General features: G+C 42.6%; 1 protein-coding gene across 8 annotated transcripts in view; it reads right to left on the reverse strand.

Annotated features, from left to right (window-relative positions):
• Positions 1 to 11,766: 11,766 nt before the first annotated feature.
• The window catches only part of LOC139375105 (fermitin family homolog 2), an 88,054-nt gene continuing 73,751 nt past the window's right edge, over positions 11,767 to 26,069 (reverse strand). For 4 of the 8 annotated variants that reach the window (XM_071116571.1, XM_071116566.1, XM_071116569.1 and 1 more), the window contains 9 exons: positions 24,934 to 25,068; positions 19,817 to 19,866; positions 18,499 to 18,623; positions 18,250 to 18,356; positions 17,891 to 18,115; positions 15,534 to 15,554; positions 14,610 to 14,734; positions 14,238 to 14,379; positions 11,767 to 14,042 (listed from right to left, as the gene is read on the reverse strand). In XM_071116571.1, the coding sequence (XP_070972672.1) occupies positions 13,869 to 14,042; positions 14,238 to 14,379; positions 14,610 to 14,734; positions 15,534 to 15,554; positions 17,891 to 18,115; positions 18,250 to 18,356; positions 18,499 to 18,623; positions 19,817 to 19,866; positions 24,934 to 25,068 (1,104 nt within the window). In that variant the 3' untranslated portion in view covers positions 11,767 to 13,868. The remainder of the gene's footprint in view (positions 14,043 to 14,237; positions 14,380 to 14,609; positions 14,735 to 15,533; positions 15,555 to 17,890; positions 18,116 to 18,249; positions 18,357 to 18,498; positions 18,624 to 19,816; positions 19,867 to 24,933; positions 25,069 to 26,069) is intronic. The other 4 variants (XM_071116573.1, XM_071116568.1, XM_071116572.1 and 1 more) reach the window with 1 other exon arrangement.

A 26,069-nucleotide genomic window follows, 5' to 3' on the forward strand; every position in this document is an offset into this window, starting at 1 on the left:
TAAAAATCCCTGTTTTAGGTCTCTAAGGATCACCACTTTGTTTTAAGAATGTGAAATGCCATAATAATAGTAGAGAGAATTATTTATTTCAGCTTTTATTTCTTTCATCACATTCGCAGTTTGTCAGAAGTTTACATACACTCAATTAGCATTTGGTAGCATTGCCTTTAAATTGTTTAACTTGGGTCAAACGTTTCAGGTAGCCTTCCACAATCTTCCCACAATAAGTTGGGTGAATTTTGGCCCATTCCTCCTGACAGAGCTGGTGTAACACAGTCAGGAATGTAGGCCTCCTTGCTCGCACACGCTTTTTCAGTTCTGCCCACAAATCTTCTATAGGATTGAGGTCAGGGCTTTGTGATGGCCACTCCAATACCTTGACTTTGTTGTCCTTAAGCCATTTTGCCACAACTTTGGAAGTATGCTTGGGGTCATTGTCCATTTGGAAGACCCATTTGCGACCAAGCTTTAACTTCCTGACTGTTGTCTTGAGATGTTGCTTCAATATATCCACATAATTTTCCTCGCTCATGATGCCACATATTTTGTGAAGTGCACCAGTCCCTCTTGCAGCAAAGAACCCCCACAACATGATGCTGCCACACCGTGCTTCACAGTTGGGATGGTGTTCTTCGGCTTGCAAGCCTCCCCCTTTTTCCTCCAAACATAATGATGGTCATTATGGCCAAAAAGTTATATTTTTGTTTCATCAGTCCAGAGGACATTTCTCCAAAAAGTGCGGTCTTTGTTCCCATGTGCAGTTGCAAACTGTAGTCTGGCTTTTTTATGTTGGTTTTGGAGCAGTGGCTTCTTCCTTGCTGAGAGGTCTTTCAGGTTATGTCGATATAGGACTTGTTTTACTGTGGATATTGATACTTTTGTAGCTGTTTCCTCAAGCATCTTCACAAGGTCCTTTGCTGTTGTTCTGGGATTGATTTGCACTTGTCGAACCAAAGTAAGTTAATCTCTAGGAGACAGAACACGTCTCCTTCTTGAGCAGTTTGACGGCTGCGTGGTCCCATGGTGTTTATACTTGCGTACTATTGTTTGTTTGTACAGATGAACGTGGTACCTTCAGGCGTTTGGAAATTGCTCCCAGGGATGAACCAGACTTGTTGGGGTCTACAATTTATTTTCTGAGGTCTTGGCTGATTTCTTTTGATTTTCCCATGATGTCAAGCAAAGAGGCACTGAGTTTGAAGGTAGGCCTTGAAATACATCCACAGGTACACCTCCAATTGACTCAAAATATGTCAATTAGCCTATCAGAAGCTTCTAAAGCCACAACATCATTTTCTAGAATTTTCCAAGCTGTTTAAAGGCACAGTGAACTTAGTGTATGTAAACTTCTGATCCACTGGAACTGTGATACAGTGAATTATAAGTGAAATAATCTGTCTGTAAACAATTGTTGGAAAAATGACTTGTGTCATGCGCAAAGTAGATGTCCTAACCGGCTTGCCAAAACTATAGTTTGTTAACAAGAAATTTGTGGAGTGGTTGAAAAACGAGTTTTAATGACTCCAACCTAAGTGTATGTAAACTTCCAACTTTAACTGTATACCGTTAACTTCCAAAATAAAGGAAGCACTTGAGTAAATGAGGGATACAAAGTATGTGTTATGGTGTGAGGTGCATTTTCCTGGTATTGTTCAGGTCCACTTGTAGAATCTATGCCGAGGCGCATTGAAGCTGTTCTAGCAACTTGTGATGGCCTAACACCCTTTTAAGACACTTTGTGTTAGTGTTTCCTTTATTTTGGCAATTACCTGTATGTGCTTGTGATAAAACTTCATCCACTGCTCATAATAATGTCTGGAACGGAGCAGATGGAATGGCATCAAACACCTGGAAACCATGTGTTTGCTGTATTTGATACCATTCCACCCACTGGTTCCACTCCAGTCATTACCATCAGCCCATTCTCCCTAATTAAGGTGCCACTAACCTTCTGTGATCCACTGTAATTATTTTTTTTTATAAACTATTGATCCTCTGTGGGTAAATGATGCTCTCTGGTGTGTTTTGAACATTGAGAACATTCCTGTGATTGGCAAAAAAAGTATGTTATTTGTATATGCATTTTTGGGGGGCCCAGCCCCTGAATGACACAATTGACCAGTCATATTTATTTGTTATGCAGTTTATCTTTATTTTTCTATGAATCAGTTACCCAATCAAGGCAGGGCCACCCACTTATCCATGTGGACCCCCTACCTTCTTTCCTCCCCCATCTGACAATTAGCATAGCAGCAGGCTATCCACACTCATTGTGGTTGGCAGTTGCAGTAAATATATATACACACACATATATGTATACACATATATAATCTATACTGTATTTTTAATATATACTGTATTTTTTATTTGTTTTACTTTTTAGATCCAACCCCGGTAAGCCTCTGCATTAATCAGACCCTGAGTGTGCTGTGTCCAGTTTTCTGCTTGGTTGTGTGTGAGTCATCCAGTTTCTTTAGAGACCTCTAACTCTTGTCCTGGCAGAGTTTCTCTTTTATACACCAAAGACAGGGAGAACAGGTTTAATATGTGTCTCAGTAGTTTTAAAAAGGTTCTTCTCCTTTTCTTCTTTCATGACTGGTCACGAGGAAAATAAACTAGCAAAGGAAATAATTGAAGACTATTTGAACATTATTGGGACACTTGGATGACAATGGTGATCCATGATTTTTGAATAAGAGATTATAAATCCTCTCGCTATCTATCACCTATTTTCTTGTTGCAGAAAGTACTGCACCAGCCATTGCTTCCCTGCTTTTCAGAAAACACTACACTCTTTGTAGTCCTGTTGACTTGATCATAACATCAACCACTGGCATGAATTCACCATTCTGGAGAATTAGGGGTAAGGTCAATTTAATTGCCCCATGAATATGAGTCATTTGGAGATCAGTATAAAATGCCCTAAGCACAAGCACTGATAGTCCTAGATATACAGTAGATTATGTTGGCAGTCATAGAAAATAGAACTGTTTCTCTGACCTTCAAAACTTTCTCTGGACCAATTTCCAATAGTTTGTGAAGTTCTGTGTTGTGTTTTCAATATCTCGAACCATGCAAACATCTAGTTCAACATGTGGAGGGCGTTCATTGAAAGAATTTAAATTTTGACTGTGATTCTTGGGACTCTTCTGGGACATACTTTTTTCCCGTACCTCTGCAATGTGATTTACTGGGGCTTTATTATTGCTAGTACATTTGAACCTGTATGTTGTATGGTAGCAGTTTGCTGCTCTTACCAAGAACCAGCTGGGACAGGACAAGGTGGAGGCAGGGATTTAGTAGCATTACCGTCTCTACGGTACCCCACTCTGACAAACAGACTCAAACTAATGTCATATTTCCTCTTCAGTAGTTCCATGAGGAATGTGTGTATGTGTGTGCGTGAGAGAGAGAGAGAGAGAGAGAGAGAGAGAGAGAGAGAGAGAGAGAGAGAGAGAGAGAAACAGAGAGGGTGAGAGAGAATCCAGGGGGTTAGAGAGGGCCATCAGGTATTTCCTGCCGGCTTGTCTGGGAATTTGGGCAGCTGTGTTTCTCTGAGGAGAGACTGGGAATTTGAGAAGCGGAGACGATGAAAGAAACTAAACATTCAGCATGAAACTGAGTCAAGGTTACAAAGGCTCAACTCACCTCTCAAACTGCAGGAAAGGATTGCTCAATAAGTGGAAAAACAGAGAGTAGTTTTGTAGTAATTCTGTAAGATCTTGTAAATAGGTGTTTTGTACACCACAGAGACCAGACAGATGCCACATCTTCAGTTGGGCAGAAGAGGCTATGTGGACGTGCCAGATGGGTGGAACACTTTTTTTTATGGTTGTTATCTACCTATGTATCTATCTACAGTGCCAGTCAAAAGTTTGGTCACACCTACTCATTCAAGGGTTTTCTTTATTTTTACTTTTTTCTACATTGTAGTATAATAGTGAAGACATCAACATTGTGAAATAACCTATATGGAATCATGTAGTAACCAAAAAAGTGTTTAACAAAACAAAATATATTTGAGATTCTTCATAGTAGCCACCCTTGATGAAAGCTTTGCACACTCTTTGCATTCTCTCAACCATCTTCATGAGGTAGTCACCTGGAATGCATTTGAATTAACAGGTATACCTTGTTAAAAGTTCATTTGTGGAATTTCTTTCCTTCTTAATGTGTTTGAACCAATCAGTTGTGTTGTGATAAGGTAGGGGTGGTATACAGACGATAGCCCTATTTGGTAAAATATCAAGTACATATTATGGCAAGAACAGCTCAAATAAGCAAAGAGAAACGACAGTCCATCATTACGTTTAAGACATGAAGGTCAGTCAATGCGGAAAATTTCAAGAACTATGAAAGTTTCTTCAAGTGCAGTCGCAAAAACCATTAAGCTCTATGATGAAACTGGCTCTCATGAGGACCGCCACAGGAAAAGAAGACCCAGAGTTACCTCTGCTGCAGAGGATAAGTTCATTGGTTTTACCAGAAATTGTAGGCCAAATAAATGCTTTACAGAGTTCACAGCATTCTGACAGCACACAGCACTCTATAGCAATAAGACATCCTATCTGGTATGCGCTTAATGGGACTATCATTTGTTTTTCAACAGGACAACGACCCAACACACCTCCAGGCTGTGTAAGGGCTATTTGACCAAGGAGGAGAGTGATGGGAGTGCTGCATCAGATGACCTGGCCTCCACAATCACCCGAGCTTAACCCAATTGAGATCGTTTGGGATGAGTTGGACCGCAGAGTGAAGGAAAAGCAGCCAACAAGTGCTCAGCATATGTGGGAACTCCTTCAAGACTGTTGGAAAAGCATTTCAGGTGAAGCTGGTTGAGAGAATGCCAAGAGTGTGCATAGCTGTCATCAAGGCAAAGGGTGGCTACTTTGAGGAATCTAAAATCTAAAATATATTTGAATTTGTTTAACATTTTTTTTGGTTACTACATGATTCAGTATGTTATTTCATAGTTTTCATGTCTTCACTATTACTCTACAATGTAGAAAATAATCAAAATAGAGAAAAACCCTAGAATGAGTAGGTGTGTCCAAACTTTTGACTTGAACTGTATCTACACCGTATCCATCTATCTAATATAACTTTGTGATTGGTTGAGGAGCAGTATTGCAGACCCTAGCACTCCCTCTCTCTGAGTTCCATCACCTTGAGGGCTGCGTTCACCCCTTCCAACCCTTGCAACACACACTCCTCACACCTCTCACAGTGGAAAACATAAACATCATTCCTGCCCATGACATCACTGTGGTGGAGCTGGAGTTGGGCTCCAGGAGAGGAGGGAGTGAGAACAAGGCGCCCTAGTCCCTGTGTAGAGAATAGGGTAAACAGGGGGTTGAGAGGGGAGCGGAACGGCAAGGCCGGACCCTCTGCTCTTCTCCTAGCGCGGGCCGCTTCTCCTCTCCCCATGCGGACAGATGGCTGCCTCCTCTGATTCAGAGGGGTTGGGTTAAATGCGGAAAACATATTTTGGTTGAATGCATTCAGTTGTGCAACTGACTAGGTATCTCCCTTCCCTTCCTCTGACTGATCAAACACTCCATTCAAACAGGGCATTCATGTGGCTTGTTGTTTATTCAAATCAGTATGTTGAAGAGTTCATACCCTAGTCATTACAGTGAAATAGGATTACGTGAGAAATGTAGGAGGGAATTGGTATTTTATTATCTGATGGGTGGGAAAGCAGGGCATGAGATCTGCATGTAAGATTAATATACATGTGTATAGTTTATAGAGGAGGTCAAGGCTTCATTTCTAGCGTGTGTGTTTGGTTGCGTATCTCCTTGAACCAAACAGTGGGAGTAAATCAAACAACAAAGAGCATGTTTTATATTCTTTCATCAGAGTGATTTACTGGCTCTTGTTAAATCTGGTCTTATTTTTCAACATTTCAAATCAAACAAATGTGGTTGGTCACGTACACATTTTGCAGATGTTATTGCGGGTGTAGTGAAATGCTTGTGTTCCTAGCTCCAACAGTGCAGTAGTATCTTACAATTCACAACAAAACACACAAATCTAAAGTAAAATAATTTAATTAAGAAAATATATAAATATTAGGATAAGCAATGTCGAAGTAGCATTGACTAAAATACAGTAGAATATAATACAGTTTATACATATGAAATGAGTAAAGCAGTATGTAAACATTATTAAAGTGACCAGTGATTCCATGTCTATGTATATAGGGCAGCAGCCTCTAAGGTGCAGGGTTGAGTAAACGGGTTGTAGCCGGCTAGTGATGGCTATTTAACAGTCTGATGGTCTTGAGATAGAAGCTGTTTTTGTCTCTCAGTCCCAGCTTTGATGCACCTCTGCTGACCTCGACTTCTGGATGGTAGCGGGGTGAACATGCCGTGGCTCAGGTGGTTGATATCCTAGATGAACTTTCTGGCCTTCCTGTGACATCGGGTTCTGTAGGTGTCCTGGAGGGCAGGCAGTGTGACCCCGGTGATGCGTTGGGCAGACCGCACCAATAGTGGACATCTTGAAGCAAGTGGGGACAGTGCATACCCAAATTATTTTGTTCCAATTCGAGTAGATTTGTGTGAAGTCAAACGCTAATCGTCATTCATCTCACAACCTTTTATTAACGTTAGACAGGAGAGGCAGGCTGAATTTCTGTGACACGTCACCCATAGCCAAACCATTTATTTCAGTCACACAGTTGGGTCGTGACCTGACTCGCATTATAAATAACCTAACTTTTCTTGTGTTCTGCTTTATGTCTCACGATTCCCTTGTTCAATTAAGTTCCTCTGCTCGAGTGTATCTCAGTTTAATACCTAATCATACTTTATTCTAGCACAATGCTCCACACAAGCGCAAGTAATTAAGCTCTGTTGAGCATTCCGAATTGGATCAGATTCACTATGGTAATACGACTGAACATTTCTAAAGAAAACAATGAAAGTGTTTAGAGTGAAGGTGCAGTATGCTTTATAATTCCAACTACTACTTCCTTGATGAGGTTCGGTCAGGCATAACGGTTCGTCTTTAGAAAGACTTTCTCTGCTGTTGAACAATGTGTCACGTGACTAGGATTGTTCAATGACCTTTCAATCACAAGGTGAAAGCAGATCCACTCTACACTACAGCCTGGCCTGTGGTATACACCAGGAAGAAAAAGAGTAGACTGTACACAAACATACACTTGTTTTGTGCTTGCTGTATTACCTTACATCACCTCCCGTTCAACAAATATGTTTGAACAACACAGTACTATGCAATTATTTCATCTCAGGGAACCCTTATTGAGTATTGCTATGAATACATTATTTCCTATCCCAATATGTTATATAATGTTTATCAGCAAAGAAGAAGAATCTGCGCTCCAATATAAACTCATATAGGGAGAATTGACATGTATTGCAGAGCAATTATATACTAAATAGTGGGCCGCCAACGATGCACTCTGGAACTGATGTTAAACTGGAAGGAAGCTTCACATATTGCCAGTGCCTTTTTATATGGAGACTTCCCAGAGAAGCCATTTCAGCAGGAAAATATAATTGAAAAGACATTTACAACATTTTGATTTTCTATATAAAATCACTTTGATTAGACTTTGAGGCAATAAGTATGAATCAATTAAGGGCTTTCAAGCAGTCACAAGTAATTCATTTCTGGTCAAAAGAAATCGTACTTGTAGTAGGGCGGTAGGTAGCCTAGCGGTTAGAGCACTAGGCCAGTAACCAAAAGGTTGCTGGTTCAAATACCCGAGCTGACTACGTGAAAATCTGACAATATGCCCTTGAGCAAGGCTCTTAACCCTGATTTGCTCCAGGGGTGCTGTACTGCTTGCTATGACTGACCTGGTAAAACAACACATTACACTTAACCTCTCCCGTGTGTGACAATATGAAGTGCATTGTGCTAACACTGTGAAAACATTTCATCTCGCCTAAAGGCAGCATCTTAACTTAGACGTGAAAGCACGAATCCCTGTATCAGTTAATATTCAGCCATGTGGAGTATTACTGCTACAGTGCTAACTAAATGGGCTGTGATGCATCCAACATTAGTCATCACTAGGACCCTGACCAAGAAAAAAAAAAAAGGCCATTAGTTATAGTTTATACAGCCAATATAGAACCTACAGTATAGCTTGGGTCTTTCTTCATCAGAACATTTCACATCGCCTCACTTATCAGCACAACGCTAATAAGAACTAATGCATTATCACGGTCTGGGACGAATGAGATCCTTAGTGCAGTCTTCTATCTTTACATATACACTACAGTTCATATCATAGCTTCTCCTCTGCAGTCCCTGTTTCAACTGCAGAGACCTCATCTTCAACACATCCCACCCTTGTCTCCCCATGTCCCCAGCAGGCAGTAACCCAATCAGTGCCGACTCCTTGTTTTGCCGTTAGATAACTGTCAGCCGGCCAGCTAATTTAGCCAATCAATGGCCGGACAGCCCCTGGGTATGACAAGCAGCTGAGGATCCAATTCTATTTTCCAAAGTCCAATTTGGGCTTTATTACAGTGTCACATCGGGAAGTTGTCATATCTATACTGCAGAGGGCTAATGTGGCGACACGTAGACTGTCGGATCCCGGGGTTGAATGGTGGAGACGGAGCTTATTGCCTATTACGTTTCTATGGTGGGGGGTGTTAGAGATGTGAAGCAGCAGATATGGAATCAATAGATACATGGAAACGGATGAGCTGACTTAGAAGAGGGTAGATTTGGACCCGGTGGGCGGCTCCTGTCACAGTGATCTGCCAAGGACAAGATCATTGATAATAATACATTTATAATTGATTGTGTTGAGTTGTCATTTGGCAACACACAATTAAGAGAGATCTCGCTGAGACCTCTCAGACAAGGCTGTTTCTTCCAAACATAACGAAATAGGCTACTGTATGTAATTCATTTGCATACATTTTTATTCCTCCCTTGGCTATCGTTCTCAGTGGTTTAGTGTTGAGATTGATGTTTTTTTACGACTCTTACACAACATGTAATGTAGGCCTATGTCAATGGAGCACTTCTCCCACACCCCACAAACCCCTTAGGACATGCAGGTCCCAGCACCCCTGACTCATTGTTGATCCTCACACCCGTTTCCCATGTTCTTAAATAAGGTCAATGCTCCAGACTGCATTAGCAGTCGTGTGTGAAACAAGATTTTACTGAATTAAAGAGGCTTTCGGGGGCGACGGTAATGCAAATGAGCCAATTTTGAGTCAGAATGCCTGAAGCTGCAACCTACCCTGGGAGAGAGGATTATACCTTGAGAGGTTCTGACTAAACACAACTAGAGAGATAATAAAATGTTTACCAAGATGTAGATTTGACTTGGGAAATTATATTTAAAATGTGATTATTTTGTGATATTTAGTTAGAATTTGATCCCCCCCCCCCAAAAAAAATGTGCAATATCCTTTGAGAGTGTGTTCACAGTGTGCCTGTGAAAGTAACGACTGGCCGCAAATTATACAAACTTTGTTGGCTCCCATTACAGACACAGCTCATCTCTATAAACACCATCTGACCTCATCAGAGAGGACACCCTTAGATCATGTGCCAAAGTCTTTATGACGTACAAGCTTCACACTTAAGGCACATGCCCTGGCCCCAGCCAACAGGTCCATCACTGACATCTGTACATTGGTACGTATCAATGGTCCTTGCTAATCAAACAAGGCTGAGGACGTTCAATACAAGTTGAGTGCTTAATGATTGACTTGACATGATTTGATGTACGTGCACTAATGTACCTTAACCATGTACGCTCCATAGCACCTGAGGAAACGAGTACCCTCTACAGGCAAGGAGAAATCCTACAAGGTGGACATAATACATCCATTGTCCAGAATGCAATCACTGTATTTACTAAGGCAGCATCTGAACACAAAGACAAACATGTTTCCCCAGTATGAGAAGATGCCTTAGTCCCGAAATAAATAAATACCCAGCTCCAGAGAATGACTGTTTAACTGCCCATTGGTTTATAGCCTATTGTGATCTGCTTTCCTGGACGGCATTACACTATTCCAATGTGTAACATTCACTTTTCCGATAGACTGGGAGTATAGAGTTGCCTGCCAAATACAGTTGGCCTTTTGATGCAGTCATGAGGAAATGTAAGCATCAACCTCGATGAGGATGAATGAGTACACGTACATACACACACCACACATTAGGAGCACCTTCCTAATAGTTGCACCCCCCCTAACAAACAAAAATCCTCATTCAACCAATCAAGTTAAAATTAATCAACCCTCAGTTCCATTACCTTAACTAGGTATGAGGAAGACGAGGAAATATGCTTCCTAGAAATTAAAGCACTGGAAGACAGCTGGCACTTCAGTAGTTACAGGTGGTGTCAGATACCTTCCGTGTAATGCATGTCATTTAATTAAATCAGTTGAAACGCAATGTAATTCTACTCTTCTTTGAAGAGTTCGACTCCTTCTGCTCACATCTTGGTGGACGTCACCCTGTTGTACCATGAGGTCACAGGAATTCTGTGACACTAGGTGGAGTGGCGACGGGTTGAGGACAGGCACTTCCCCACTTCCCATTCAGCATCACACACACAATGGGAATATTCCCTCTGGAGAAGACCCAGGGAAGGGAGCGTGGGGAAAGGATGTGGCTGGCTGTGAGAGGAGGAACTGACACAAAAGCACACCGAGGATACACACACACAGCTTTAGTTGGTTGAGTGACATCCTCCATGCAGATATACATGTCTGAACCACTACCCCTAATAAAAATAAGGGTGCTTTGAATAGTACTTTACTGTGTAAATGCTACTGCAGAAGAATGCCTCGTTTTGTCCCGATTCTGTCATTCTGACATCTTTTTGAAGGGCAGGGTGTTCCCTGTAGATTTCTTTGTACCCAGAGCTACACGATTAACACCTCATCTGACCTCAGGACAGGACTGGACTGAGGGTGGAGACGAGTGGACAAGCACTGAGTTCTATTCACATAGAGGGATACTGAATGTAATAGCCCAAGGCAGTAATCTTAAATAATCCTACATGCTCAGATGTCTCTGCGATTCCATGAACATGACTAGATTATACTACCCATTTTGTTTTCTAAACTGCACTGTGATGTGCATGTTAACATTTTCTCTCAGATAATGTAGCTACGATCACATATGTATAATCCAAAGAGACAGAATAAATCCAACCGTCTACACCTCTGACACACCTGCTGAGCATCCCCCCCCCCCCCCCACCCCACACACACACACACACACACACACCTCTGTCGCCTGTCTGAGTCACACCCCACCACCTCACCCTACAGGATGCAAAGACACTGCGGGCACCAGGTGGCCCGAGTGCCATCATTATGGCACCTCCACACCATAGCTGCTCCACAGGTGACAGACGGACGGTTGCCGTGGCAGGACGGGGAGCCTGTAAACGAAGACGGTTGGTAACTCTGAGCTCATTTTAACTCCCCATGAATCTGCCACTCTGTTTGACAGATGCCAGATAACATTGGAAGCCGCTTTAAGAACAGTGAGTGACTTTTAGAGAAGTTTGGATCCAGTCCTGGATATGATGTGAGTGCAGCAGTGGGTGGAAGATGGGGTGGTTACGTACTGCCCTCTGGTGGAGACAGGGTAGAATCACCCAAATTTAAATGGTTGCAGATACAGAAAATTACATACTTTAGCTTTAAAGCGGTATCCTGAATGATTTCTGGTCCTCAGTAATCATTACTGCCTCGATGTTTGAATAAGTAGGAATATAATATTATAACTCAAACCTTAAATAAAAAGTATTTTTATTTTTTAAAATAAATGCATTTCTTTGCAGTCTGAAAACAGCAGGCCATGCACTGCTGCTCTGGACATAGGAGGCAAACAAAAAACAACATTATAGTAGGAAAAAAAAATAGGCTAAGCTTCCTTCTCTTCAGTTAATTTACACTCGTTTGTCTCAACTAAAAGGGTCTCCTTCATACCAAAAACATTGTTCAAAGAAAAGCTACAATGGTGATCAAATCTGAAAATTAAGTGATATATTTTTTAAAGGCACTGAACAGAGTAAGAGTTTGATAGCCTAGGGAGGTGTCATTGGTGGAATTTTACAGCGCTAGAGCGCAAATTCAGTGCCCAAAAAAAAGTCAAGAATAGAAATTAGCAATGTCATTCTGCCTATAGGAGAGGCAAGAAGAAAAAAGTACATTGAAAAGCCCATTTATCAATGTTTCTGAGTATAATAATAATAAGTAGTGTGAGACAAATCTTCATTAACTTTCTACCAACCTGGAGTTTGAGACTAGTGTTATCTTCATATATAGATCATGTTAACTCAATAAGACCGTAACATTGGCAGACACAAATCTTCAAACTACACAATGTTGACTAATGGCTCCCCGCTCTTATCTGGAAACAAAAATACCCCCCCCCCCCAAAAAAAAGCAGCAACAAAAGAACAACTGTACAATTCAATTAAACCTGTGTTTTTACATAAGTTACAAAAAACGAATACTTCATTTAATGTTCCTTCATACCGAGGAAAAAAGAAACCCGGACTTTGCATAATTCATTCTTCAAACTTGGTGACCTATTGCTGGTGCGTAACAATGAAAACGCTACTGAATAATAGTAATACTATACGGTGTAAGATAAAGAACGTCGATAACATAAAGGAGGCAGCTGCATTAGGGAACGCTGTTATTGGTAATATCCCTCCAGCTGTACTATACATGCACAATGCAATGGCAAGGGTCTGAGTCTCAAGGCAGAGCTGAGGCCTTTCCTACATGCTGTGGGCATCTGACAACCCTATGTGGCTGGCAGCATGTACCTGAGCCACATCATTTGGCCAACAAGCCTTCATGGCACCACATGTTCCATGACAATAACATACTCATTCGCATTTTCAGTAATTACCTCAGGACTTGTCAACATAACCAGAAAAATAACTTCTCAAACAAGAGTATCCTTGAGTGACCCCTTCTAGATGATCAAGCACCACACTGACATATTTTAGCTGTAAGAACTAGGCATGGTTATTCAGGTGTTTACAGAACACATTGTAGGACATTCACCCTGGTTGAGCTCTGTGTATATTCAGAACCGGTTTTTCTGACATACTAACTAATCAAGACAACAGGAAAACACAACTGTAGGTGTGCACCAAGGCTTGTTTCAACTCTTCAAGCACACTACTGAACACAGGGGAGAGGAAACTGCCACTGGAGGCATGCTCAGAAAGAAAACACCATAAAAAAACAAACATATTCATTTAACTACTACAGCTTATTCATAAAGGGATCATATGTACACTGGAGAAGTGCTTACACGTGACTTCATATGGAGTAGTTAGATCAAATGAAAATCCTTCATTGGGTGGAGAGGACAGTCTCTCCATGAGCTATGCGTTCCTCAGCCTTTCCTTAATGACGGAAGGAAATGACCCCATATCACTTCCTGTCTCTGCCGAGGAAGTAAAAGTGTGTTGCCGTTTTGTGAGGGAGAGGTCTCCTGACATGTGATACGTTCTCATGGACATAGCTTTGTGATAGCTGCTTGAGGAAGTAGACAATGTCCCCTGTGCATTGGAGAGTGATGGGGGAGCCACAGGCAGGGTTTGGAGTTCAGAGATCATCTGGGCTGCAGCATTACGCAAAATATTAGTGTTTACAAATACCTTTGTCAGCATTAACGCAACAAAAAATAAAGGGTGTCAGCTTCTTAACAGCAATAACGATAGTGGGCGGCCGCATGGGCCTCTTCAGCACAGCTCCAAAATAAAAACAGCAAAAATATATAACAAATAAAATAAACTGATAAGATCTAGTCCCCACCCTCCCTCCCCTCTTGACCCCTAATCTCTGACCACTGGCATAGGGTAGTCAGACTCAGACCCAGCCGCTGGTCAGCTTGTAGAACATCTCCTCATCCAGAGACTCGTTCTGGTCCTTGGCGCGCGTGGACAAGAAGATGTAGCCTCCGATGAACTCATGTACCACCTTACAGTCCACCTCCGCACAGATGAAGGCCAGGCTGGGCTCATCTGCAAACTCCACCGTCACCTAGGGCACAAGGTGATCACACAGTCAAAACCATAGGACTTTACTGACAATTAATTTAGTAAAGATGTGAAAGATTTACATGTGAAATGCCATGTTAAGATGGTAAAGCGAAAACAAACTGACGGTGACTGTTTAGATTACTGAATGCGTTGTCTCAAACTGTTAATTTCCTGGTCTATAAGCTGAAATTTGTACCATCTTGATCTCCCAGTTGACGTTCCACTGCTTCATGTTGGCGAACCTCCAAGTCTTGATGGCGTCTCCGGTGTTGGCGTCCATCCGGATCAGACGGTTGTAGGTGATGCCGATCAGCTCATCCCGCTTCCCACCCTGGAATCTGGGAATGACAGAGAATTCCAAGTGAGCACACTGCTTGGGATGTGGTTCTTGGAAGTAATATGATTATTGGATTTTAACAATGCATCTTTGTATCCGACAATAACATCTCTGTTAGCCATAAAACAACAAGTCCAAAAACACACAGACACCGAGAGGCAGACAGAGAGACACAAACTTGGGGAAAATGTTTGTTATTTTCTGTATGAAGAAGAAGAGAGAGGGACTCACTTGGCCAGGAAGTGAGTGATGCCAAACTCGGGCAGGGACTGCCAAGCCTGGATGAAGCGCATCTTGGCCTCGATCAGACTCATCTGGGCCACGTTCTGGTGGGCCTCCAGGATCCGGGCCGAAATCTGATTAACACACATTGAAAGGCTGTTGAACACGTGACACACCAACACCTCCACTCTGAAACCAAGCCCTAGACCAGCGCTGTTCAATGTTTGTCCTGGAGGGCTGAAACACTTCTGGTTTTCATCCTCCCTTTTTAGTAAGGGACTAATTCAGACATGGGACACCAGGTGAGTGCAATTAACTACCAGGTAGAAACAAAACAAAAACGGATGTTTTTCAGCCCTCCAGGACCTGAATTGAACAGCCCTGCCCTAGACACAAAGACATTGGTCTACTCTGCACACATGGCCCCACCCTCACCACACTAAAACCACGCTATAAACCCCTAAACCCAAAGACACCTTCCCGTAAATATAGGAAGGCACACAAGGTCACCGAACTAAAGTATGAACCAACAGTTGAGATCCCCAGAGGCCAGTCTAAGTCTAATGGCCCATGAAGTGCCTCCCCGCCCTGGCGCAAGTGTGTTTCTTTACAGCCCTAAAGTTGAGTTCGGAGCAGAGCAGCCCAAACCCATGGCGTATGAGTCAGTGGGATGAGGAGTAGGACAGATGCTGACCTGGGTCTTCAGGACAGACTCACCACTTGACCATCTTACTATCCCATTCAGAGTGTGTTAGTAGTTGAAGGAGAAATGGGGAAATGAGGCTTGAACAAAACTCAGTTAGCAATCACCCTTAGACTGGGAAGTTTCAGTTTTCCCAAGACTAAAGGTGAAACAAACTAGCTATTGACTGTTAAACAACTACTACTATGGTAAATCAACCACGACCCCAAGACAAAGCCATTTCCACTTACCAGGTCCCTGATATAGCCTGGCTGAAGAGGGAGGGAGGCAGGGATGGAAGAAGAGTGCAAAAGGAGGGGAGGTAGAGAGAAAACAGAAAGGAAGAAAGAAAAACAAGCAGGTGAGAACAAGGCCATCGAGCAAAGAAAATAGCTCCAAAACAAAGCAGCAGAATCCGAATCAGAACAGGGTAAATGAACAGGAGAGTTGAGGTCTGAAGGATCATGCAGCAGTCTCCACTTGGAGAGAAAGCAGCAGCAGTCGCAGTATAGTATCTGTCAGGGCAAGCAGAGGGTTTAGTTATTTGGACACAAACAATTACAAACTGATTTAATTGATTTACAAGTTTGAAACATTTAATTTGAGTAATTATTTCTTGAAAGACCTGGGTGACAGGTGAAGGTTTTATTTTACACTTAACTAGCTTGAGTACTATACTATAGGGCAGGCCAGTAGCCTTGTGTATGCAATTCCCATTATGTCCACCAGGTGGCAATACCTACCAAGGCATCACACAGCTGTAGTATAGAGAGCTACAGCTCTCTGGATTTGGTTAACTAGCAAAATCCTGGTGTTTGTTATTTGGCCTCTCCAGTTTGCTTTCTCTTATGTAAAACTGTATGTTTGGCTAGGAAGGTAAGAAACCATCTATAAATTCCTGTGCGTATCTGCTGGGATTGGAGCACGAAGTCCCATGGGGGTTGAGAAGAGGAAGTCCAGTTTGGGGGGGGTAAAGGGAGAGGCAGTACCCTGAAAACATCTCTCCCACAGCACAACTAGCTGACTGACAGAGTGGCTTTTCTCAGCCTAGCTTCCCATTCTGCATTCCCAGGCAGAACTAATTTCCTCAAACTCCCCTCCCAAACACACACAAAAACTACAGAACAAATTCACAAAAAGCACACAATGCTCTTCAAAACTTCCTTTGCTAATCCCACTACCAGTAGCCCTGTCCAGCCAGAGATGAAAGGAGTGTTTCATGAGGTGCCTTTGGGCCATCCCTTGCTTGCCTAGCTAGGCTCGGTTGGGTTAGAGCCTCACACTTAGACAGACTGGAGACGGGCCAGGACCACAGCCCCATACAGACAGACTGCCCCACAGGCCTGGGTAAAGAGGCTAGGAGGGGTGAGAATTTGAATGAGATCTGAGTAGGAGGCCCCTCACACTACAGACTATACACACACACACACTCACACACCTATCCTGTTTTTAGGCAGCAATGCCAAATAAACAAGTTTGGCTCTCTCTCATTCCTTTTTTTTAGAATAAAAACAATTTCAATGTGATTCAGTGGACACAGTAATGACTGTTTTAGGATGTCCACCCAGGATAGACATTTCCTGTTTGATGAGCCCTCCCCTCCTCCCTTCTCACTCACACATCAGGAGTGGTCTTACCCCATGCTCTTTTCCTAGACGACCAAGTAACACGCCAGGCTGAAGCTATGGTTACAGTCCAAACCCAGACTAGTATGGAGTCATCACTTAACCACCGAAACACACACACCCACACCAAAATAACGTCCCACTTTTCCTATACAGCTTAATCAGAACCACATTGAGTGAGTCAGCGAGGGAAGGCCACTCCCCCTCCCATCTGTGGAGGCATGTGCTCTGCAGGTCAAATGTACAGTATATACATCAGCCTGTTATTTACATGGGAATTATGGGAAGTACAGAGCACAATTATACTGCCCCTTAAACAAGTTAATCTAATGCATAAATGTGACTTATCATTGGTTGGCTTTTGGTGGTTTGCCTCCGAGTTCTCAGTGAGACAACTCCTTTGTCTGGATTTCTCTGGCTACGTCTCTCAATAGTCTTCAGTATTATATTATTTCCTCTTTTCCTTTCCTTCTTGAGCACAGATCTGGCAGGGCATGGATGGGTGAAATTAACATTTTGGACCTCTTTCCAGTCAACTAGCTTCCTTGCTAGTCACCTTTCAGTTATAATGACAGAAAGGAGACGAGGGAAGGAAGCTAGTTTAGAGTAAGGAGATCGCCTTAGAGCTTCACTTGTGGTAATCCTCCCTTTTAGACTGCTGAGTGCATGGTCCGCTGTCCTGGGTTCCCCTTAGAGGGAAGGTGGGAGCGAGAGAGGGAGGGAGGTTGCATTCCTGTGCAGGACAACCCAGACGCCAGGAGGCGCCCAGCTGGGGTGCATCGGGTAGGGGGTAAACAACAAACTCCCCCTGGAACAATTATTTCCCCATTATCTCGCCAGGGTTGCTTTCTGCTGCCATAGCTTTGTCTCTTCACTCGCAGTGTATGTATCCACCTGCATGCACATTTGAATCCATGGCCATTCAGCTGTAGGCTACATAAATGGGGTCTCCTCTCCACACAGACCGTTGTTATTCCAGTTACCTGCTTGTTCTTGTACTTCTTCAGGTAGCGTGGAGACACCAGGCACTCAGAGTTGATGTCGTTGGTGACGGCTGGCTCCGCAATGAACTGGGGGTCAGGGTTCATGTGCTGCATCTTGAGGAAGGACAGAATGTTGTGGACCTCCAGATTGTAGGAGCTGTCTGCCATGGTCTTCCCCTTAGAGGCCAGGCGGCACGCTGCCATCCAGTGGGCATACTGCTTCTCCTGCATGGGGAGGGAGTAGACAGAGAGAAGGATGGTGGTTATGATTATAAGATGACTATATGGACGCATTTACAGTATCAGTGTTTCCCCTGGGGGGGGGGTCTGCCTGTGGGGGGCCAAAGAGTCGTACTCACAGCGTCACACCGCAGCCAGATCTCGTTCATGCCGTCAGCTACCGGGATAAGTAACTTGATGTTGAATTTCTGAGCGGAGATGTTGACATCTGGTGTCACCTCGCAACCTACAAAAACACGAACAGTTGAGAGAGAAAGGGGGCGGTAGGTGGTCAAAGCCATCCATCACACACCATTGGGGATCACACAGACTCAGGTAGTAAAGGAACTGTTGAATTCTTTAGTGAGTGTGTGTGTGTGTACTAGTACCCCTTAGATTCATTTGGAGAGAGGGTGTCCCATGAGCCTCCTCTTTGCTCTTGTAGCAGGAAATTGTGATGTCCTTGAACGTGCACCAGTACTGCTTGTAGCCTTTCAGTGTCAGTTTCTTTGGCCTGGAAAACACATAGGGGAGAGAGAAAAAGAGCGACAGGGGGGTAAGTCAGTTCTGCTTGAATCACAAAACACATAGCTTAGCAACGCAAACCCAACCCCAGACACCAAGAGGAGAGCCGTCAAGCCACATAAAAAAAGGGGTGCTTTTTTCCACTTGAGAGGGCCGAGTCTAACAGAAAAAAGACGAGAGAAAGAGACAGCGAGAGCTTTCTCAGCCTCCTTCTGTGGTCCATAACAGAGTCAGTAGCATGAATGGGAGAGGAGCCAACATTGGACATGAGTTTTAATGGAGGACAATTACTGAGGAAATACCTCTCAGTAATAGTCTACAGCTTATATTTTTACAACATTATTTAAGCTGCAAGAGCTACCTGCTTGTCAACACGGGCCTGTGGCCAAAAGGCTTTTATGACTAGGGCCAGGGGTTTTACTCACCACCTGACCAGACCAGGAAAAACTTTGGGCGCCTAGCTATGTAGAAGATATTGCTCTGTGCCCTAGTTAGAGCCTATAATATAATAATAATAATAATAATAATAATAATAATAATAATAATAATAATAATAATAATAATAACATATGCCATTTAGCAGTTGCTTTTGACAAAAGCATCTAAGTCATGCGTGCATAGATTTTATTTATGGGTGGTTTCTTGAATCAAACCCACTATCCCGGTGTTACAAGGGCCATGCTCTACCAACTGAGCTACTGAGGACCACTATAACCCGCCATGAGCTAAAGAGGACCATTATAACTGGTCCTAGTCCTAACGTAAACCCGAATCACTGCAGTAATCAGTGTTTTTGTTACATCCTGAGCCCCACCAATAAGCTGGTCCTGGGAACAAGCCAGCCCACAAACCCAATCCATACAGCCAAGTTTGATACTGAACAGACAACAGCTCTCCAATTTAGGCCCAAACCTTGTTTCCTGCTCCCATAGTATTAGATTTAACATCCCAGGGACAATGCCTTCTTTAAAGGCGCATGGCCAGTCATTAGCAAACATCAAGAAAGGGCTAAAATGAATCAACGGAGGCAGTCTGGAGAGTTAGGAGGAACTGGCTAGTTGGCTCTTTGCTACTATTCTAAGGTCAGTTTAGAATTTCCCCCTAATGGATTTCAGGATGATACACTGATCCTAGATCTGTGATTAAGACAACTTCTACCACGGAAGCAGTTGTTGAACTTACTTGAAGACTTTGACGTAGTCAGCCAGTTCGGGAATGGACGTGATATCACCCTGAGAGGAAGAGAGGAACAAACATGTTTAGTGCTGGTTGAATGGTTATTATTGAGAAAGGACAAGGACAGGATTATAAAGCACAACTTTAACAATGACCTCAAGTTTGACTTTCTATGTTTGCAATGTCATTGCTCAGAGTTGCATATAAAAGAAAACAGTTAGTTAATCAAGCTTCAACTTCCTCAGATAAGCTGTTTAAACTTCAGTTGGTTGGGGCAGACAGTTTTAACAATGGCCAAATCATGTGATACCCACTACCCATTCAGAATTGACCAATAATTTATATATATATATATACATACACTAGATAACTGACAGGGGGTGCTGTTTTTAAGCCACCGTACCTCCATCTTGGCACTTCCCCACCGTTGTAAAAAACTATTTTGGAAGCTATAGAAATGTCTTAATGTCTACATGTGTTTTTACCACATTTATTATATTACAGACACCTAATGCATACTTTTAAATTATATTATGTGAGCTAAACATAGAAATAATCAAATATATAACATTCTCCTTAAAGTATAATTGTTAGAAAGTGTTAATGTTACAGTCCCCACTACAACAAAATACTTAAATGCACGTCATTTTATCCTTTAAATATTTAATTGAAATACTGTAGAATTCCATTCATTCTTGTGGAGGACCGCTATTACTGGGGAGTGCCAATATGGCCAACCGGTGGCTTTAAAGCCTCTCACTGACCAACACATAGCATCAGCATTCTAGTCTTTATATACATCATTAGAACGTACACCTTCTGAAGTAGCTTTTTGCCTTGCAGTGAAGTTCTCACCCAGACCCTAGTCAAACTAAAAAAAAAAATGTTTTAAGTGAGAAGTAGTCATTGGTCTGAAGCCAAAAAAGGAAACGTACACCACGTACTTCACCGATGCTCTACGGTTTTCCAGCACACAGCTTTGACCTAATGTACTATAGTAGCTATGCTGGTTTATTGTAATACAAATAATGTGTAGGCAGGTTGCTTAGGATTCAAACCTTCTCATACAACCTGACTAATTGCCATGGTTTTTACACCAGAAGGTGCTTATACAACACTATTTCACAACATTATAATACAGCAAAACATAGCAATAAAAGTAAAGTAAAAGTACACAATAATGACAAATGGCAACTGAAATAATGTAGTTATTAGTATTTATTTTATATTAACAGCTGATTTTCCAGAGGGAAGCGAAAAACCAGAAACCCATTTAAGATAATATATGGTGTAAACTGAATTATTTTTCACTGATCTCGTGTAACAATAAAAACGAGAAAGTTACTGGAAAAAACACAAAATAATCAACATGTACCTATTAACATGAAAATGTACTTTAAAGTCTACTGAAGAAAGGCCTAGTAGGATACTACATTACCTGTAAACAATATTGAGTTATTACAAAATATACAATGTACAATCGTATATTCATCAGATATAGTTCAGGGATGGCCATAATTGCTCTTTAAGAGCTACAGGGTTATGCCGGATTTATTGTTCAAGCACAGTTCTACCACACCTGACTGTACTATTCAAGGTCTCGATGAACAGTTGAGGTCTTGATCAACAGCAGAGTAGTAAAATCAGGTGTGGTAGCACGGGGCTTGAACAAAAAAAGCCTAACCCTGTGGCTTGTCAACAGCAATCTTGGTAACTCCTGATACAAACACTGTGGCAAACTGCTGAGAAACACCTGTAAAATACAAAGTCAATAGACAAGTACAAAACACTTTTAAGAACACATGTTTACAAATCTGACATTGGATTGGCAAGCTAAATCCTTTAGCTTACAAATGCTCTTAGTAATGCTCTACACAGCTGTCCAACGGCAGTAAAAGAGCACACATTTGTAAATGGCACTATAAATATGAAAACAGATGGGAGTACTCATTTGGAAGAGAACATAGGCTGCTTAAGTACTACTGATAGTGTACAATATGCTGAAGATGAGCAAGTCAGTTTTCAGCTCCACCCAGGCCAGCTTGACAAATTTCTTTGCTTCTCAAAAGAAAGTGGCGTCAGAAAAGGAAACGTTTACAACCTGTGCAATTTATTGTGTGCATTTGTACTGTAGGGATGGAGTGCATGTTTTGGGAAGGGGGGGGGGTCAAAATCTATACGCGACAGAGAATGGTCAAAATATCCCCTCCGGTAGGTGAACCCAGGACCTTCAAATCCCAGGGCAGTGATGCCAACCGTTACGCTACGAACCCTGTTATAGATACATCAACTTAACACTATTTAAATGGATATCACACAGATGATTTCAGCCATATGAAAAACCCTCCATAGCAAAATATACCTAGCTACCTTCCTTTTGCTTCTCGTCCAACTGGTGTAAGCTAGCTAACTAGCTACAGCTGCTAGCTTTCAACTAGTCAAGTTGCTCTACCCGGGCTGCGGTCCAAAGCCACTCACAGCCCTCACATTTTGTGGACACTTCTGATGACGTATCATGATGTCTGACAAGTATACACTTGCAGGGCAAGGGAGGAAGGAATTATTTTTAAATGGACCATCCTTGACGGGAAATTCGTCACTCGTTTATCCTGTGACGATTGTGTTTTCAGCCACCGGTAGCTTGTGTGTGTGCTTTATATGCATGCACACATGCACACATGTCAATTATGAGTGCATGTCTATGTATATTAAATATATTATTATTCACCTACTGTATGATAGCTATCAAATTAAATAACGTTAGCCTGCCTAGCTGGAACTTCCGAAGGAGGAAAATGTTTTATTTCTACAATTTCCAAAAGATTTTAAAAAATATATATTTATGTGACGTGTTTGTGCCGTCATGTGCATTAGTAGCAGTAGCACAATTTCAAACTTATTTGCATTCGTTTTTACTTACACTTGTAACGTAAACGCACCCCATTCCGTGCAACTGCAACATTCAAACGAGGCTTCAAAGAAAACTAATGGGACTGTAGCGACTGTGTTGACGTCAAAATCGGGGGTGTGAACTAGGTTTCTATTCAAGCGTTGATCGACATGGTAATGGCTCTATAGTATTGGAGAAAAGTTGAAAAAACTGACCCTCCATTACATCGTGACGTGTCATGTCGTAACGTACAGCACGCATCAAGCAACTATTTCTGTCTTACAATCTCTCTCCACCAGGTGTAGCACTTCTCTCATCCTTTAGAAACAAGAAATGGACAGTGACGAGGGTAAGGGGGGGATACCTAGTCATTTTTTTCGTCATCATTGCATGCGATCATCATTCTCAAAGCCGCTGTTAACTTCGAAGATCACTTAACCACCCTAAAAACCCGATTGAAATTCGACACAAACCTTCATATAGGTATGTAATGACACATTATATAAACTCTGTGTTTTATTTACATTTTAAAGGCGATAAGGTGATAAGTTGGACAGATCGAGTGAAAAAAAACATACAACATCTCTCCTTCTCACTATCACGCATTAGTTTAGCTTCCCCACCTGCCATTTTTAAAAAGACCCGACGGGGCTTATTGCCTGCTTGAATTATGCAGAAATGGGCAGCGTTTAGGTCATGTAATTGATTCTGTTGGAAAGGGGAGAAATTGTGCTTTACAATGGTATGGACATTACTGTTGATCTGGAAGTATTACGTTTTGGGGTGCTAAAATAAGGGCAATTGTACGGACCAAGGCGATGTACGAGTTTACGGTATGTCGACTTCTCCATTGCTGTTGTTTTTACGTTTTCTGAGACTTTCCTTAGTGGATGTACAATCGTCGCAAATTGAATTATGTGGAGTTTCAGGCCCCAGAGTGAATATAATTGTACACTCACAAAGCCGACTAAAAACGGGGGCTGAGGGACTTACGTTGAAAACTTCCCTTGCTTGTCTAATCATTTGGACCACCCTCCAAGATGGCAACGGCGATTCCCCAAGGGCATAAGAAGAGTAAGTGGACGAGGGTGTGTCTTCTAAGTGTTTTGACCGCAGCCCCGGTTTTAGAACTCTGAGATTTGGCAAAAAAATATTAGCATTGTCAGAAATGAATTGTCAGAAAAAAAAAGGTAGCACATTGATTTTTATTGGGCAGAAATGTGCATGTAGTGCCTATTAACTTATCCAGTCTAAATGGATCTAAGTCTAATGGTCACCATATGGACGCTGTAGCCTCGTTTTAATCTGACGTCTAGAACTTGAGCTAGGTTTGGGCAAAAATAATTCTGACAACCGTAATACTAACAAGACCCCGTCAACAATCCAGTATAGTGGTTCTCGGTAACGGCCGGATGGATTATGACGAGAGGTGTGTTGTGTACCTCAAATTTTCATCTACATTGGTGTCATATTGGCGTAAATATGATGGTAGAGAGATTTGAATTTAACATTCCGATTCAACCATAATATGCCACTCTGGATGTGCCCAATAACATTTGCTCTAATTGAATGTACCTCTAGAGTATCATTGAGGTAAAGTACAGTAAACTGCATAACTAGTGTGTTTTACGGTAAAGTGCAGTAGTTGTACCAGTGTATTGAGGTATTGCCTCCCTTCAGGGTGATCTCCAGGTCTGACAGGGTTAAGGTTGGGGTTAGTATAAGACAGTAAGGTGTAGCACCAGGGTGATCTCCAGGTCTGACAGGGTTAGGGTTAGTATAGGACAGTAAGGTGTAGTACCAGGGTGATCTCCAGGTCTGACAGGGTTAGGGTTGGGGTTAGTATAAGACAGTAAGGTGTAGCACCAGGGTGATCTCCAGGTCTGACAGGGTTAGGGTTAGTATAGGACAGTAAGGTGTAGTACCAGGGTGATCTCCAGGTCTGACAGGGTTAGGGTTAGTATAGGACACTAAGGTGTAGTACCAGGGTGTTGGAGGTCTTGCCTCCCTCCAGGGTGATCTCCAGGTCTGACAGGGTTAGGGTTGGGGTTAGTATAGGACAGTAAGGTATAGTACCAGGGTGTTGGAGGTCTTGCCTCCCTCCAGGGTGATCTCCAGGTCTGACAGGGTTAGGGTTGGGGTTAGTATAGGACAGTAAGGTGTAGTACCAGGGTGATCTCCAGGTCTGACAGGGTTAGGGTTGGGGTTAGTATAGGACAGTAAGGTATAGTACCAGGGTGTTGGAGGTCTTGCCTCCCTCCAGGGTGATCTCCAGGTCTGACAGGGCAGCGTCCACCTCGTCCACCTCCTTCTCACTGTTGTTCATGTGGTTGTCTGACGACATGATGGACAGCTTGTTGATGTGGTACTGGGGGAGAGAGATAGAGAAAAGGGACTAATGTTTAGCCAACAGTCCTTTACATTATATGCCATGACTGTGAATAATGTGTCAAAACCAGTCTCCTGTTTGATATTGTGAATGTCATTACTGGTAATGTAACTTTTCTGGTTTGCTCCACTGGCGTCCGTTTCTGTGTACATTGGTAGTGATTTCCTCGTCCCTTTCATAGCATATGAAGTGGTAAAGTGGTCAAAACACAAAAAAATACCTGCTTGTCCAATAAATACTTTTGAGTTTCTTTGGGTGTTGTAGAAGTGAGTACCATGAAGCACTAACTGTTGATTAACAATAATTACTTTGAAGTGAGTAAAGAGGGGGGGGGGGGGGGGGGGGGGGGGGGTATTTAGTTGGTGAAATTAGTGACTGTAAACGTGTCTTTACTTGGAGCACATGTGAGTAGTGCAGACTTGGGACATTGCGTGCAGCATTTCTGCATTGATTCACAATGGAAATACCATCTAGTTTGGTCAGAATCCTGTTTGTTATATTGGGAGTCTCTGGCCTGGCCATTCATTCATATTATCCTCTGGACCAACATAGAGCCAGTCTCACCATGTTATGTTCGTTCTGGTCTGGTCTACCCCCCCTATGCCTCAACAACACTAAGACCAACTTGTTGACAAACTGTATTTATACTGTCAACCCCCCCCCACCTCCTCCTCCTCAATATGAATGAACAGCTGCCTAGAGGGAGCGAGTGAGTTAGAGAGACAGTGTGGGGGTGAGAGAGAGGTAGAGGGAGAGGAAAAGAGAGGCATATTTCAGGACACACTGCACTTCTGTGGCCATAGCCAGCTAGGGTTTCAGAATGTAGGACAAAGGCTTCTCCCTCCATGTCACCATCTCTGACGCCCACGCTCTACTGACACTGGGGAAGAGGGGGATGGTGTGTGTGTGTTTCTGGTGCGTACATGTGTATTTCTAGCGCATATGTTTTGTATGTGTAGGGTTGGCGTTGGGGGTAGTGG

Source organism: Oncorhynchus clarkii, chromosome 19, assembly GCF_045791955.1.
Source record: "Oncorhynchus clarkii lewisi isolate Uvic-CL-2024 chromosome 19, UVic_Ocla_1.0, whole genome shotgun sequence".
NCBI lineage: Eukaryota > Metazoa > Chordata > Actinopteri > Salmoniformes > Salmonidae > Oncorhynchus > Oncorhynchus clarkii.